Source organism: Alosa sapidissima, chromosome 2, assembly GCF_018492685.1.
Source record: "Alosa sapidissima isolate fAloSap1 chromosome 2, fAloSap1.pri, whole genome shotgun sequence".
Classification (NCBI taxonomy): domain Eukaryota; kingdom Metazoa; phylum Chordata; class Actinopteri; order Clupeiformes; family Clupeidae; genus Alosa; species Alosa sapidissima.
Window position 1 is genome coordinate 42,658,505 of NC_055958.1, and position 18,227 is coordinate 42,676,731.

At 46.3% G+C, this 18,227-nt stretch overlaps 1 protein-coding gene across 4 annotated transcripts in view; it reads left to right on the forward strand.

Moving 5' to 3' along the window:
- Positions 1–15,668, forward strand: part of nms (neuromedin S) — a 30,964-nt gene extending 15,296 nt beyond the window's left edge. For 3 of the 4 annotated variants that reach the window (XM_042084248.1, XM_042084249.1, XM_042084251.1), the window contains 3 exons: positions 310–363; positions 1,179–1,253; positions 15,477–15,668. In XM_042084248.1, coding sequence (XP_041940182.1) covers positions 310–363; positions 1,179–1,253; positions 15,477–15,509 — 162 coding nt within the window. In that variant the 3' untranslated portion in view covers positions 15,510–15,668. Of the gene's footprint in view, positions 1–309; positions 364–1,178; positions 1,254–15,301 lie in introns of all 4 variants that reach the window. The other variant, XM_042084250.1, reaches the window with a different exon arrangement.
- Positions 15,669–18,227: the final 2,559 nt, after the last annotated feature.

Below are 18,227 nucleotides of genomic sequence, written 5' to 3' on the forward strand. Positions count from 1 at the left end.
CACTTTCAAAAAACTCCTGAAGACCCAGCTCTTTAGAGAACATCTACTCTCATAGCAACACTTACAACAAGTCTTACTGATCCTAGCACTCACCAGCCGTTTTAAACTGACAAGTAACTGTTAAAAACAGCACTCACCGATGCACTTATTCTTACTGTACTCTAATGTTTTTTTTTAAACTGTCCTAAAATTGTGAGAATTGTTCTAAAACTTACTGTTTACCATGTTGTTAGTCGCTTTGGTTAAAAAGCGTCAGCCAAATGTAATGTAATGTAATGTAATGTAATGATCCATCTCTCTCTCTCTTAGTTCCTGTTCCACTACTCAAAGTCCCAGAACTCCCTGGGCTCCATGCAGGGGGATGTGAGTATGTAGATGTGGAAATTCAGTGTGTGTGTGTGTGTGTGTGTGTGTGTGTGTGTGTGTGTGTGTGTGTGTGAGAGAGAGAGAGAGAGAGAAAGAGAGAGAGAGAGAGAGAGAAAGGAGGATATGATTACGTGGCTATGGAGAATGAATGTGAGTGTATATGTGTGAATGTGTGTGTGTATGTGTGAGTGAATGTATGTGTGTGTGTACGTGTGTGTGTGCGCGCGCCCGTGAATGTGTTTGTGTGTGTGCCCGTGAATGTGTGTGAATGTATGTATGTGTGTGTGCGCGTGAATGTATGTGTGTGTGTGTGTGAATGTATGTGTGTGTGCGCGTGAATGTATGTGTGTGTGCGCCCGTGAATGTGTGTGTGTGTGCGCCCGTGAATGTGTGTGTGCGCCCGTGAATGTGTGTGTGTGTGCGCCCGTGAATGTGTGTGCGTGTGCGCCCGTGAATGTGTGTGCGTGTGCGCCCGTGAATGTGTGTGTGTGTGTGTGTGTGTGTGTGTGCGCGTGAATGTGTGTGTGCGCGTTAATGTATGTGTGTGTGTGCCCGTGAGTGTATGTGTGTGTGAATGTATGTATGTCTGTGTGTGAGTGGTGTGGACGTGGTGATGGAGGAGAAGTGGGTAATTGAATATGTGCTGTTGAATGTGTGTTTGATAATACGTGTGTGTATGTGTATGTGTGCCTGATGTGTGTGTGTGTCTAACGTGTTTGTGTCCCTGATGTGTGTGTGTGTGTCTGATGTGTGTGTCTGATGTGTGTGTGCCTGATGTGTGTGTGTGTCTGATGTGTGTGTGTCCTTTGCAGTCGAACTCTGTTCACCCACTGATGCGTCTCTCCCCAAACCTCTCTGCACGGAGGAAGAAACAACTCCTGCTTGCGGTAAGAGTGCTTACACACACACACACACACACACACACAGGGAGTATGTGTAAGAGAGAGCGTGTTGAGTGTGTGTGTGTGTCCACTCCTGTAGAAGTTATCAGATCTGACACAACCCCCCTCAGAGACACAGGACAGAAGTCCTTGTTAACTCAGATCTCTTAAAAACACACACACACTCCCATCCTCATTAATTCTGACCACTCATACTCACACTTTCTCACACACACACACACACACTTGTTAACTCAGCCTTCTCAAACCCACAGACACTCATTATCTGCGAAACTGACAGGAAATCTACAGGAGCTATCAAACTGCTCTGTGTATGTGTGTGTGTGTGTGTGTAAGAGAGAGAGAGGGAGAGAGTGCCCATGTCCAGTGTTTCCGTATAGTCTCACCCAAACAACTGCACGCGCAATGGTTTCACTGTACAGCATTAGCACGTTAGCCTCTACGCGCAATGGTTTCACTGTACAGCCAGAGAATGTCTAATAAGGGGAGAACTGCCACTCTCGGAAAACTTCCGGTTTCTGAACTGGTTGCAGTTCCTACTGTGGTTCCACATGAGGGCGCTCGTCCACGAGTGCAGAATGCATGGAGGTCTATGGAGCTGTACCCCTCAAAATCCACTTTTCTCGGGTTATAATTTTTTTTCAAGTAATCTGCAGTGATGTAGTACTCGAGTCCGGTCTCGGACTCGAGACCGGTCTCGAGACCGATTTCTGCTTTCTCGGACTCGACTCGGACTTGTTCCTTCAAAGACTCGGTCTTGACTCGGTCTCGGACCACAGTGGGAAGAGAAGGACTCGTAATTTCAGACCGAGTCCTCGAGACCAGCGCATTTTATTATGTTCATATATAAAAAAAAAACTGAAAATGAAATTTCACGGCGGCCACGTCTTTGCCCCTTGCGTTGGCCTTGGTGCCCCCTTCTTTCAATATTCTGCTTTGCGTCCGTTTAATAGCGATTTTTATTTAGCCTATAGCCTGTCAAAATAATCTTAGCATCACAGCGCAAACTAATTCAGTCTTACACAGTGGTGAAAATGACAGCAGCATGGCAAGACAGAAAGTGCGTCCAAACTCACCCATTCTTCTCATCTACTCATCACACAGACACATGTATCACATCACATGAAAGAGCTTTTTCTCAGCTTTTAAACAATGTTAGCCGCTAATTGCTGTGGTGAACGGTTCGCGAGAAAAGTAAATAATATAATTAAATTTAATCATAACGTCTACATAAGGTGCTATACCCATCTCCCCTACCCATTCATCTCGGTGGAATACTTCACGAACTCTTAGTTCAACACATGACAAACCATATATCAGAATAAACAGCAGACCTTACCAGAAATAAAGCAGTCCCCTGTACAGTAAGCTGTTCCAGCGTATTCCGGTTAAATTAAAAATGTAATCTGCAGCAAGGTCTACATTCATGTCTCCAACTTTGGTCTTTAGGTTTCAAAATCTGTTTAAATCGTTCTTCATGATTTCATAACAGGCCAAATACAAAATAAATGTTACAAATATTGCCTAGATATAGGTAAATATTAAAATCAGAGGATATACAGCTGAGTAAGAGTTTGTGAAAGGAGTCTTAATGATCAAAAAATGCTAAGCATGCATCTAGGCTATCTGAGTTTCTTAAAGCTGAGCTGTGCTTAAATTGTTCAATACATGATTCCATAACAGGCCAAATATAAAATAAATATAAATCTTAAATATAGCCTTGATGATTTACAGTTCTATTTAATATGTCATGTTTCATGTTTTTGTAATGTTTCATACAGTGATGCAGGTCTACTGCTGTGAATAGGCTAAATACAACTTTGATTATTTTTATAGCCTACTACTGTATAGTTAACTTTGGCCTTGGTGCCCTGACATGTGGCCTTTGTGCCCCCCACCAAATATGCCCAACTGAAGGCCAAGTGGCCTTGCCCCTAAAATGGTGAAATTCCAAGCCTGGGCCTAACTGTTGATTATTAATTGGGGTGATATTAGATCATGAATATGAAAACTGACATGTTTTTATGGTCTTGGTCTCGACTCGGTCTCGACTCCTAAAGGACTCGGTCTCGACTCGGACTTGCTTCCTCAAAGACTCGGTCTTGACTCGGACTCGACTGTATTTGAAAACCAACGGACTCGGTCTCGACTCGGTCTCGACCCTTCAAAGACTCGGTCTTGTCTCGGACTCGGCATAGGCGGTCTCGTCCCCATCACTAGTAATCTGAATATTGTATTCGAAAGGGGAGGCAAAGAAAATATACTTGGTTGAGTATTCTTACTTAATTGTTCTAAAAAGCCTTTCAAATGTGTCGATGACGTCATCCATTAGCACAATGCTAGCCTATAACCCATGTTGAAGTTATACAAACTACAATCAAATCTGAGATTTGTCAACGACAATCAGGTGAAAGACACAAATTTAGCTGTCTAGCTCCATTGACTCCCATTCATTTTGCACTCATGGTGATCGCCCCCAGTGGAACTGCAACCAAAATTCGGTACAATAGGACCTACAGTAATACGGAGTGGCCAGGCTCTCCGTAGACGGGCTCTGGTACAGCATTAGCACGCTAGCCTCTACATGCAATGGTTTCACTGTACAGCATTAACACGCAAGCCTCTACACACTGTACAGCATTAGCACGCTAGCCTCTACACACTGTACAGCATTAGCACGCTAGCCTCTACACACTGTACAGCATTAGCACGCTAGCCTCTACACTCAATGGTGTCACTGTATAGCATTAGCACGCTAGCCCCTCTACACACAATGGTTTCACTGTACAGCATTAGCACGCTAGCCTCTATACACTGTACAGCATAAGCACGCTAGCCTCTACACGCAATGGTGTCACTGTAGCATTAGCACGCTAGCCTCTACACATCTTACAGCATTAGCATGCTAGCCTCTACACACTGTACAGCATTAGTACGCTAGCCTCTACATGCAATGGTTTCACTGTACAGCATTAGCACGCTAGCCTCTACACACTACAGCATTAGTACGCTAGCCTCTACATGCAATGGTTTCACTGTACAGCATTAGCATGCTAGCCTCAACACACTGTACAGCATTAGGACGCTAGCCTCTACATGCAATGGTTTCACTGTACAGCATTAGCACGCTAGCCTCTACACACTACAGCATTAGTACGCTAGCCTCTACATGCAATGGTTTCACTGTACAGCATTAGCATGCTAGCCTCTACACACTGTACAGCATTAGCACACTAGCCTCTACACACTGTACAGCATTAGCACAATAGCCTCTACACTAGGGCTGGGACAACGCGTCGACGTAATCGATGACGTCGATGCAAAAAATACGTCGACGCAAAATATGCGCGTCGATTCGTCAAGCATAACTTGTGCTACTAAATATTTTTAATTTTACACCTTCAGTGTTTCCCATACGTTGACTAATCTGTGGCTGGGCGCCACGAAACCGGCTACCACACATTGATGTTCTATGTTGTACTATTTAAATTAAAGATAAGATAAAATCCTTTCATTGAGCTGCACTTTTTACTCACGCAGCCTTTCCTCGCCCCGCCCGCTCTCTCGTAACGAGCCCGCTGCTCCTCCTCTGCATGTGCATTTAACAAAATATTCACGATTGTTGTTGCCACATAGAAGCACTGCGTAGAACAGGCTAAATTGCTATTAAATCCGCTTAGCATCATGACTATGCTGCGCAAATTTGTTCAAAACTGCTGCATTAAAGTTAACTTTACTAAGGCCTTATCATAACATAGTACATTGAGGAGACTAAACTAAGTTAAGTTATGCAATCAAGCAGTATCTCAAAGCTAACGTTAGAATACTGTTTGGATGTCAAGTTTAGCATGCTTAATTACAGCTGCCTGTCAATTTCGTTACTCATGCAGGGCTCATTTTATTAACTCTGAATGTTTGCAAAATCCCGATGTAAATGGAAAAGTGTTTACCAAGACTCAAAAGTGCTTGTCCCAAGGAGAAGTACGAACCGTTATTTGAACTAACTACGCTATGAATTGCATCCACGCATCAGCAGCCTTTTAACTGCGTTAATGTTAATTGCAAGGAATCCCTCACGAACGTCTTAAAGTGACAGGCACTCAATTAGACCTATACACTACTGAACTTTATTGAATGCTACCTCTGACTAAGAATGCATTACTTTACACTTGTATAGTCTTTTATTTTGGAATCTTAAGAGCAATAAACATATATTGCAATGTTAAAGAATTCATGTTTTTTCATTCAGATATGTAAATCAACATGTATAAGTTGCTATTAGTCAATTAATGGGGAGATAATCGATAATCAAATCGAATCGGACTGAAAAAATGAATCGTTTCCGGTTACAGGTCCGAATCCCTCCGGTTACAAGTCCGAAGCGCTAACCAGTAGGCCCTGCTCCCCTGGTTTCACAGCAGAATTGTTAAGGCTGCCAGTTTTTTCCGGTCGTTGAGTTCTGTATAGCCGTGTAATACAAATGGAGCATTCTACAGCATTATGAAGAGCCGTGTAATAAAAATGGTTAATGCAGTCACTGGCTGCAGATGGAAGGATGCCCTCTACAGACACTGACATCTGCACGGTTAGCATAGAGTAGGAAACACTCCCTAGTGGGGTAGACATAACCATACTGTATGTTCATCTGCACGGTTAGCATAGAGTAGGTGTCATGTGCGGAGACAATACGCGTGACTACCATATAGGTTGCACTCATCGAACTGCCGGTTTATTTCAACGTGTACGTATGACATCACAGGGGTGCCACTACGGTGGCCCATACATTCACATATCACTACATTTCCCCCCCTTAAGTTGTTGAGGAATCTCTTGAAGGACAGAACTGGTATAATTTCCAATAACATAGTGAAACCACAATAACTAGGATTTTGGGGTAGACTGCCCGCCATCCACAGCAACGTTGGATTATTCTGCCCTCGATAGTTGCTGCTCCTATTACTCTCAACAGTTTGAACAGTCCATGGGCGTTTTACTTCGGCAACAGCCATACAGTCTTTTCCCACAGTTCCATGTCATAACCCAAGAGAGGATCATTTATAATAACTGTATGTCAGCAGAAAACAGTTGAAACAATCATCAATAACAATATCAATACTGTCAACTTAGTAACATTTACGAACTGTGTCCTTTCACACCAAAACCCACCTATTTTTATTTTTTTTCAAACAAGCATAAAACGGCAGGCCTGAACTAAGTGTCTCTATACCTGTACGGGAGTCTAATCTCACGGCCTCTGGAAGTCACCTGTAGCCCACCGTGCGTTGGTGTATGTGGGGATGCATTCTCCATGGCGCGGTCTGGAGCTGTCTGGTCTGGTGGCTTGTCGCTGAGGGCAGGACTGGCTGCAGGGGACAGCTCACTTGGCAGTGGTGTAGGTCTCTCGGCCTGCAGCTCCTGTTGGTCAGGCAGATCTGAAGCCTCTGGCACAGCCTGTAGGTGACGGCGATTGCGACGCAGCACTGCACCGCTGTCCATCTTCACCAGATAAGACCGGGGCTCTTTGCACCGGCCAATGACTTTGGCAGGAGTTTTCCACCCCTTCTCCCCATCAATCTTGACTCTGACGTCCTGACCCTGATGGAGTGGTGGAAGTGGACATGCGGAGTGGCGGCGGTCATAGTAGAACTGGTAGGATGACTTTGCCTGTGCATCTCTTTCCTGAACCAGCTGTCTATCAACAGGGGCAGGCTGTAGCTTCTCTTCCCACATGGGAAGTGTAGTTCTGATACGTCTCCCAGTCATGAGCTGAGCTGGGCTCACGCCGGTCGCTGCACTGGGGGTAGCTCTGTAACATAACAGAGCAAGATGTGGATCGGGCTGTTTCAGGATGTGCTTGGCCGTCTGAACAGCCCGTTCTGCAGCACCGTTCGCCTGGGAATAGTGGGGGCTAGTTGTGGTGTGGACAAAGCCATACTTCTCACTGAAGTCTTTTAACAACTCCCCAGATGTGAACTGTGTGCCGTTGTCACTCACCAGTTCAAGTGGTATTCCCCATCTCACGAACATGCCTTTGAGCCTATTAATAACTTGAACACTTGATGTGGAGGAAAGATGAGCTATTTCGAGGTCTCTTGAGTAATAGTCCATGACTACCAGGTAATTCTGTTTCTCCAGTTCGCAGAGGTCCACTGCAACGCGCTGCCATGGGCCCTCTGGTAGGGCTGTGGTGAGTAGTGGCTCACGCCGCTGAGTGGGTCTGTTTTCAATGCAGAATCGGCATGCCGAGACTTTCTGTGTTCTCACCACTGATACGTGGCCACCAAACTGACATCCTTGCTCGTGCACGGCACCTGGTTAGGCCCTGGTGTCCTTCATGGATCCGCTCCAGCATGGCAGATCTTAGCACCGCTGGAATGACGATCCTATCCTGATAAAGCACTAGCCCATCTATTTCGGAGAGGTGAGCCCTAGCAGAAAAATAAGGCTGTAGAGACGGAAGCACCCGTGACTTGGGTGGCCATCCATTCCTGATAAAGGCGATGATCTGTGGCAGCTCGCTGTCATGCTGAGTAGCCATGCGGATCTCTCTGAGTCTTTGCGATGAGACTGGGGCATTGTCAACAACTGATTCCACATAGGCCTGTACCTCGTGCTCCAGCTCCCCATCACTCACCTCAGACAAAGGCTGTCTGGACAGCGTGTCGGCAATGACAAGCTGCTTCCCCGGGATGTGCTCGGCCACCACATTGAAACGAAGAAGACGCATGAGAAGCCTCTGACACCTGGGAGGAGCCTCGACCTCTCTCTGTCCTAACCGTACGGTGTTTTGTTCGTTTAAAAAGTGTTTGTCCGAAAGTTTTACTTGTTTGTCTCGTCTTACTACGTCGTACTACAAGTACAGCAGGCAGTTTTTAATCGACATCTGCAAAAGCAAGTTTTGCAGCGTTCTGGACTTTGCAACAGAGACGCTAAAGGAACTCGGACTACTCCGGCCTGCAACAACACCGGACTCGCCTGCTACTCCTCCCCCGGAAAGAAAGCGTCGGAAGCGGTGTGCGAGGAAGCAGAAGAGGGGCAAGCGCGGAGGCGTCCGGGCCAGGCTAGCGGCCAGCCCAACTCGCCCAGCCATACCATCCATTCTCCTGGCAAATGTACGATCACTGGACAACAAAATGGATCACATACGACTGCTGAGATCAACGAACCGGACAGTAAGTAACTGCTGTGTGCTCGTCTTCACTGAGACTTGGTTAAATGACAACATTCCGGACTCTGCTGTACAACTGGAGCAGCTAGCATGCTATCGAGCAGACAGGGCCATTGTAAAGGGAGGTAAATCACGAGGAGGAGGAATCTGTGTTTACATCCGTGACGAATGGTGCCGGGACACTGCAGTAGTATGCAAACACTGCTCACCACTGGCAGAGTTTATGATCATAAAGTGCCGTCCTTTTTACCTGCCAAGGGAAATTACTGCGATTCTGCTAGTCGCAGTATACATCCCGCCTACCAACAACAACAGCGATAAGAACGCGGCTCTCAGTGAACTGTACCAGGCTGTCAGTGAACAACAGACGGCACACCCAGACGGTTTCACCATCTTCACTGGAGATTTTAACCATGCTGATCTTAAAACTGTACTTCCAAAGCTACACCAGCATGTTGATTTTCCAACAAGAGGAGATAACATCCTGGACCTGGTCTACACTACACACAAAGGAGCATACAAAGCCACCCCCCTCCCCCACATTGGACTTTCAGACCATATAACTGTTATGCTAATGCCCGCATACAGACAAAGGGTAAAAGCGAACAAACCGGTTCGTAAGCAGGTAAAAGTGTGGCCTGAGGGAGCCTCCGATGCTCTTCAAGACTGCTTTGACACAACAGACTGGGAAATGTTTAAGCAGGCAGCCACTTACAACAACCGGACAGACATAGAGGAGTATACAGACACTGTAACCTCTTACATCACCAAGTGCATCGATGATGTGACCCACACAAAAGACATCATCACTCGGGCTAACTGGAAGCCATGGCTGACAGGGGATGTCCCCAGGCTGCTGAGGGCCAGAGACAAAGCCTACAGAGCTGGGGATGAAGCTGGCATGAGAACAGCGAGAGCCAACCTGTCCCGTGGCATCAAGGAAGCAAAAAAGGAATACACTCGCAAGATAACCACCCACTTCAAAGACAGCAGGAACGCACAAAGCCTATGGCAGGGCATTCAGGCCCTCACGGACTACAAGCCCGCGCCACAGAGCTGTGAGAGCAACATCCCTCTGCTCAACAACCTGAACCGCTTCTTTGCTCGCTTTGAAGCACAAAACAGCACCTGCCCACAGAAGACCCATCCCCCTCTACATGAGCAGCCCCTGTGCCTCTCTGCCGACAGCGTGAAGAGGACACTTGCTGCTATCAACACCCGTAAGGCAACAGGTCCAGACAACATCCCAGGTCGTGCGCTGAAGGACTGCGCAGGGGAGCTTAAGGATGTCTTCACAGACATCTTTAACACTTCCCTGAAGCAAGCCATCGTCCCATCATGTTTCAAAGCTGCCACCATCATACCTGTGCCGAAGAAAACTGCTCCATCCTGCTTCAATGACTACCGCCCTGTGGCACTGACACCCATCATCATGAAGTGCTTTGAGCGGCTTGTCATGTCACATATCAAATCCATTCTCCCCCCCACCCTGGACCCCTTCCAGTTTGCATACCGAGCCAAGCGGTCTACAGAGGATGCAATCTGCTCTGCCCTCCACCCAGCCCTCACCCACCTGGAAAAAAGAGACTCATATGTGAGATTGCTGTTTATAGACTTCAGTTCTGCATTCAACACCATAATACCACAACAACTCATCTGCAAACTTGACAAACTGGGACTCAGTACCTACCTCTGCAACTGGCTACTGGACTTCCTCTGTCAGAGGCCTCAAGTAGTACGGGTTGGCAACAATACCTCAAGCAGCATCACACTGAGCACAGGGGCCCCCCAAGGCTGCGTGCTCAGTCCGCTGCTCTTCACCCTGCTGACGCATGACTGCACTGCAACCTACAGCAACAATCACATAGTGAAATTTGCTGACGACACAACTCTGGTGGGTCTCATCACCAAGGGCGACGAGACTCAATACAGGTTGGAGGTCGACCATCTGACCACGTGGTGCAGGGACAACAACCTCCTGCTGAACGTCAGCAAGACCAAAGAGATTGTTGTTGACTTCCGGAGAGGTCACACCCAACACCTGCCACTGACCATCGACGGTGCTGTGGTGGAGAGAGCGAGCAGCACCAAATTCCTGGGGGTGCACATCAGCGAAGACCTCTCCTGGACCACCAACACTGCATCACTGGCGAAGAGAGCTCAGCGCCGCCTGTACTTCCTGCGGAAACTCAGGCGAGCAAGTGCTCCACCAGCCATCATGACCACATTCTACCGAGGCACCATTGAGAGCATCCTCTCCAGCTGTATCGCTGTGTGGGGCGGAAGCTGCACTGAATACAACAGGAAAGCCCTGCAGCGCATAGTGAACACAGCTGGAAGGATTATTGGTGCTTCACTCCCCTCCCTGAAGGACATTTACACCACCCACCTCACCCGCAAGGCGACCAAAATTGTGAGTGATGCAAGTCACCCCGCTCACAATCTGTTCGATCTACTGCCCTCTGGGAAGAGGTACAGAAGCCTGCGCTCCCGCACTACCAGACTCACCAACAGCTTCATACACCAAGCTGTAAGGATGCTGAACTCTCTCCCTCCTCTCCCCCCTCCACCCTCAGCTACATAACATCCTGGACATTGGACCCACAATGGCCGCGTGCACTACTCCACTTGCACACTTGCACACTTGTACACTTTACAACTTGTTGTTGTTGTCCTGAAAACACAACACTTCTGCTGCTCTTACATAACTTGCACCACTATGTCACTTTCTTTCTTACTTAGGTCAAACAGAACTACCCAAGCCTTTTATTGGCCTGACTTTGCACTAGTATTTTATTGACTGTCTATGCACAATTTCAACCAAATTTTGCTGCTCTTATTTTTTTTCATTATTATATGTGCCCTCTTATTTACTTACTTTTTTGTTTACTTGAATGTTATGTTTGTCTGTGGACTTAATTGGTAAAATATGTCTTGTCTTCACCGTGGGATAGTGAGAAACGTAATTTCGATCTCTTTGTATGTCTGGAACATGTGAAGAAATTGACAATAAAGCTGACTTTGACTTTGACTTTGTCTAAGTCGTAAGTATTAATAAGTGGCACAAGAGGTTTGTGGTCTGTGTGCACGTGAAAACTGTCCATGCCTTGTACGTAGCGGGCAAACCTCTCGCAGGCCCATACACACGCCAGGCACTCCTTTTCAATTTGTGAGTACCTTTTCTCGGCCTCTGACAGAGTACGAGAACAGAATGCCACTGGCTTCCATTCACCCTCATGTTCTTGCATTAGCGCAGCCCCTAGGCCATAGCTGCTCGCGTCTGCACTTACAACAGTCTTTCTGTTGGCTTCGTAGTATGCCAGAGCAGGGGCTGACACGAGCATGGCTTTGACACACTCAAACGCTCTTTCTTGTGCTTCACTCCAGACCCAGTCGTTTGCCCTCTTCAGGAGATCAGTGATCGGATGCAACTTTGTGGAGAGATCTGGCAGGAATCTCCCGACGTAGTTGATGAGCCCCAGGACCTGACGTAGTTCCTCAACGCTTGTTGGTCTGGCCATTTGGGTGATTGCCTTCACCTTGCTTGGGTCAGGCCTTAGGCCATCTGCACCGATGAGGTGGCCAAAATACTGAATCTCTGACTTGCCAATGTGACATTTGGCCTTGTTCAGTTTCAGTCCACTGTCTTTAATAGTTTTTAAAACTGCATTCAGGCAACGATCATGCTCTTCGGTCGTGGCTCCATACACCAGGATATCGTCCATCACAACGACAACCCCTTCGTGGTCCTTTAGCAGTGTGGACATCTGTCTTTGAAAAATTTCTGGAGCTGACGTTATTCCGAAAGGGAGCCTACGGAAACAGAACCTCCCAATGGGAGTAATAAATGTTGTCAGTTTGCGACTATTCTCCTCCAACGGGATTTGCCAGAATCCGCATGATGCGTCAAGTGTGGAGAATATTTTCGCTCCAGCCAGCTTTGGAGCTATATCTTCAAGAGTGGGCAAAATGTACCTCTCGCAGCGTACGGCTTTGTTCAGACGTTTTAAGTCTACAAAACACTCTTACTTGATCTTTGTTTTTCTTCTCGACAGGAACCATCGGGGCACACCAATCCGTGGGGTCTGTGACCTCCTCAATTATGCCCAGAGACAGCATGCGCCTTAATTCAGCTTTTGGAAGTAGCGGAAACGGGATGCGACGCGGCGTCATCAGGGAGTAGGGCTCCGCATCAGGCTTCAACTCGATCTTCACTGGCTCACACTTGAACAGTCCAATGTCCCCAAACACATCACCTAGGAGATCAACTGCAATGGCATTGACTCTCATCACCAGGCCCATTCGCTTAGCAACACTGCGTCCCAGCAGATTATGAGAGTACGCCCCCTTTATGACAGTCACCCAGTATTCATAACGCTGTCCCTTGTATAGACTTGTAGCAAGGAACCTGCCTACACATTGTACCTCTCCTCCTGGACTAGTAATGCGAGGTTTTGGCCCAGTCATGACCAATCGTGGGCGCTGTGCTAGTCTATTGAAAGCAGTCTGTGACATTACTGTGATATCTGCACCAGTGTCCATTTTAAAGTCCACGGTACTACCATTCACATCCAACTCCACGAGCCACTCATTTTCAGGGTCAGGCTGCTCAATCACGTCTGGCGTCATCTCCATCACAGCACCAACAAAAAAGGCATCTTCACTGTACTCTGAGTCTATACTGTCAGACATGACGTTCACTTCTTTTAGTGTTTTACTTTGGCAAACAGCCTAATTTGTTGCATTTGTTGCATCTCTTATTTGTTGCTGGGCAGGGGTGTGTGTTCCCATGCCGTCTGTTGCAACGCAAACAAGCAAACTCACAGCTGTCGTCTCTTTTCTGCCACTGCGACCTATCTTTCCCGCCATCCCTTCCATTGGATTGCCATCCACTGAGCAGTCGGCACGCAAGGTCACATTTTGCTGTTTAATTTGTTCACACTGACGAGTTATTTGAATAGCTTTCTCCAGCGACAGTTCTGGCTCTAACTGCAACTTCTCTGAAACTTCTGTGTCAGAGATGCCAATCACGAGCCTATCCCTGATTTGCTCGTCTTTGTTCCTCCCAAACTCGCAGTATTGTGCTAACTCATACAAGCTTCTGATAAAAGCTTCCACAGGCTCACCGGGCTTTTGAACACGCTTATGAAAGCACGCCCGCTCGTGTATCACATTTCTCTTCGGCACAAAGTGCTCGTGAAACTTTTCAATCACTATGTCATAGTTCATTTCAGGCCTTACTTCATCGTCGTCTTCAAGGGTGCCAAATACAAACGACTCGTAGATAGCCTCTGCATCCTTTCCCATCGCATAGAGAAGCGTGTTCACCTGTACTTTGCCACTATCACGGTCCAGTTTCGTTGCCACTCGATAACGATCAAAACGACGACGCCACATCGGCCATTCACCAGGACGGGTGAAATCGAACTTCTCAGGAGGTCCTAACTTTGCCATTCTCACTTATCGGTTGGTAAATCGGTCACTTCTGACACCATGTCATGTGCGGAGACAATACGCGTGACTACCATATAGGTTGCACTCATCGAACTGCCGGTTTATTTCAACGTGTACGTATGACATCACAGGGGTGCCACTATGGTGGCCCATACATTCACATATCACTACAGTAGGAAACACTCTTAGTGGGGTAGACATAACCATACTGTATGTTCATCTGCACGGTTAGCATAGAGTAGGAAACACTCTTAGTGGGGTAGACATAACCATACTGTATGTTCATCTGCACGGTTAGCATAGAGTAGGAAACACTCTTAGTGGGGTAGACATAACCATACTGTATGTTCATCTGCACGGTTAGCATAGAGTAGGAAACACTCCCTAGTGGGGTAGACATAACCATACTGTATGTTCATCTGCACGGTTAGCATAGAGTAGGAAACACTCCCTAGTGGGGTAGACATAACCATACTGTATGTTCATCTGCACGGTTAGCATAGAGTAGGAAACACTCTTAGTGGGGTAGACATAACCATACTGTATGTTCATCTGCACGGTTAGCATAGAGTAGGAAACACTCCCTAGTGGGGTAGACATAACCATACTGTATGTTCATCTGCACGGTTAGCATAGAGTAGGAAACACTCTTAGTGGGGTAGACATCACCGTATTGTATAGAGCAGGGGTTCCCAAACTTTTCCACGACAAGGCCCTCCAAATACCACTAAGTTCTGGCCAAGGACCCCCTTGATGTGTTATTAAACCCATCGACAATACTACTGCAAATGTAAAAATACATTAAGCTAATCCTAATAATTATTTTAGCCACAAGCACTTTGCGATGGAGCATACAGTGTGTAAAAATTGTATTTGGGGCTTTCTGCTATATGAGAGCTATCAATCTACTATTATTCCCAGTCATTATCATGGAAAAGATAATGTTCAGATATGCGACACATTATTAAAATGGCATTGTATAACAACCGTCATAGTAATAGATATATTTTAAAATTTTCAAATGTATTTATTTGTCACTTTTATTTTTCCTTCCAACTTGCTGAGGCCCCCCTGGCACCCCGTCGCGGCCCCCACTTTGAAAACCACTGGTATAGACCACTGTTAGCATAGAGTACGAAACACTCTTAGGGGGGGTAGACATCACCATACTGTATGTTCAAGCTGTGTGTGTTTATTTGTGTGTTTTTAAAAGTTGCATAGAGATACTATATGTATGTATGTTTGAATTTCTGAGAGTAGCTATGTGTGTGTGTGTGTATTTTGTAGAGGCGCCTAAAGAAGCTTTGCTGAAGCAGAATACTGTATTAATGTGTGTGTGTGTGTATTTGCTAAAGAAGCTTTGCTGAAGCAGAAGACTGTATTAATGTGTGTGTGTGTGTGTATTTTGTAGAGACCCCTAAAGAAGCTTTGCTGAAGCAGAAGACTAGAGCCTCATCTCCATGACGACCCGTTAATGACAACCCTCTCCTCTCCCTCCCTTTCCTCTCTTCCTCCTCTCCCCTCTCCTTTCCTCTTCTCTCCCCTCCTCCCCTCTCTCCTCCTCTCCTCCTCCCCTCCTTCTGCAGAAGTCCCTCGGTTCTCTCAGGGTTCAGGGCTGACCAGGAGAAGTGGTTATTCGTCAACTCTTCAGTGACAGAGCACCAGCACACACACACACACACACACAGTCTTGAACACACACACTCCTGAAGATCCACACAAACACTCCTGAAGACACACACACACTGTGTCGATGGAAAATAAAGTGTTGGACTGAACTCCCCTCTGTGATACTGATGCTCCTTAGTCTGCCTCTCTCTCTCTCTCTCTCTCTCTCTCTCTCTCACACACACACACACACACACACACACACACACCTCCATCTCACATAAAGCTGTACTGCATCAGATGGCCTGGTGCCTATACTGTATCTCACAACACACACACACACTACTTTGTGTCTTTCTCAAACCCAAGCTCACTTTACAGAGGAGCAAATATGATACAGAACTGGCAGGAAACAGCAACAACAGCATAACAGAACTGACAGGAAACAGCAACAACAGCATAACAGAACTGACAGGAAACAGCAGAACTGACAGGAAACAGCAACAACAGCATAACAGAACTGACAGGAAACAGCAACAGCAGCATAACAGAACTGGCAGGAAACAGCAACAACAGCATAACAGAACTGACAGGAAACAGCATAACAGAACTGACAGGAAACAGCAACAACAGCATAACAGAACTGACAGGAAATAGCAACAGCAGCATAACAGAACTGACAGAAAACAGCAACAACAGCATAACAGAACTGGCAGGAAACAGCAACAACAGCATAACAGAACTGGCAGGAAACAGCATAACAGAACTGACAGGAAACAGCAACAACAGCATAACAGAACTGACAGGAAACAGCATAACAGAACTGGCAGGAAACAGCAACAACAGCATAACTGAACTGACAGGAAACAGCAACAGCAGCATAACAGAACTGGCAGGAAACAGCAACAACAGCATAACAGAACTGGCAGGAAACAGCATAACAGAACTGACAGGAAACAGCAACAGCAGCATAACAGAACTGACAGGAAACAGAATAACAGAACTGACAGGAAACAGCAACAACAGCATAAGAGAACTGACAGGAAACAGCAACAACAGCATAACAGAACTGACAGGAAACAGCATAACAGAACTGACAGAAAACAGCAACAACAGCATAACAGAACTGGCAGGAAACAGCATAACAGAACTGACAGGAAACAGCAACAACAGCATAACAGAACTGACAGGAAACAGCAACAACAGCATAACAGAACTGACAGGAAACAGCATAACAGAACTGGCAGGAAACAGCAACAACAGCATAACTGAACTGACAGGAAACAGCAACAACAGCATAACAGAACTGACAGGAAACAGCATAACAGAAGTCACAGAAAACAGCAACAACAGCATAACAGAACTGGCAGGAAACAGCATAACAGAACTGACAGGAAACAGCAACAGCAGCATAACAGAACTGACAGGAAACAGCATAACAGAACTGACAGGAAACAGCATAACAGAACTGACAGGAAACAGCAACAGCAGCATAACAGAACTGACAGGAAACAGAATAACAGAACTGACAGGAAACAGCAACAACAGCATAACAGAACTGGCAGGAAACAGCAACAGCAGCATAACAGAACTGACAGGAAACAGCATAACAGAACTGACAGGAAACAGCAACAACAGCATAAGAGAACTGGCAGGAAACAGCAACAACAGCATAACAGAACTGACAGGAAACAGCATAACAGAACTGACAAGAAACAGCAACAACAGCATAACAGAACTGACAGGAAACAGCAACAGCAGCATAACAGAACTGACAGGAAACAGCAACAACAGCATAACAGAACTGACAGGAAACAGCATAACAGAACTGGCAGGAAACAGCATAACAGAACTGACAGGAAACCGCAACAACAGCATAACAGAACTGGCAGGAAACAGCAACAACATCATAACAGAACTGACAGGAAACAGCATAACAGAACTGACAGAAAACAGCAACAACAGCATAACAGAACTGGCAGGAAACAGCATAACAGAACTGACAGGAAACAGCAACAGCATAACAGAACTGACAGGAAACAGCATAACAGAACTGGCAGGAAACAGCAACAACAGCATAACTGAACTGACAGGAAACAGCAACAACAGCATAACAGAACTGACAGGAAACAGCATAACAAAACTGACAGGAAACAGCATAACAGAACTGAACAGATAGAAGGGAAGCCGGGAATAGACCTCTGAAGTTCGCCTACAAAAAAGCTGCCATCTTTGACATCCGATATCTATGGCACCCAGGCTAGCCATAGGTAGTTAGCTTCAATTAATAACCGGATCTCCTTATATGGGCAAAGATGGCCGTTTTGGTTATTTTTTGTAGGCGAACTTCAGAGGTCTATAGAACCAACAACTTTCAGGCTACTGCACGCTAGCTAGCCCAGTTCCTTAACCACTACGCTACCACCGCCCTACAGTACACTACTACTGCACACTAGCCCAGCTCCTTAAAGGGGAACTTGGCAACTATTTCAACGTAATAAACCCGTTTAGAAATCATTTGGATGGTTAAATGACCTGTTCCGGTGAAAATGGGGACTTTTCCCGCTGCCCCTAGCATCCCCAGGCGGAAAACCAACCTTGCAACATTGAGACTACCGTCCCGGAAAGAGAAGTGAGAAACAAGAAACTCGTTTTAAATCGTGTTTCTTACCTTGTAACATCCACATTGTCTGCCGAACTTATGCTAACCGTTTTGCTAGCTTGTAAAC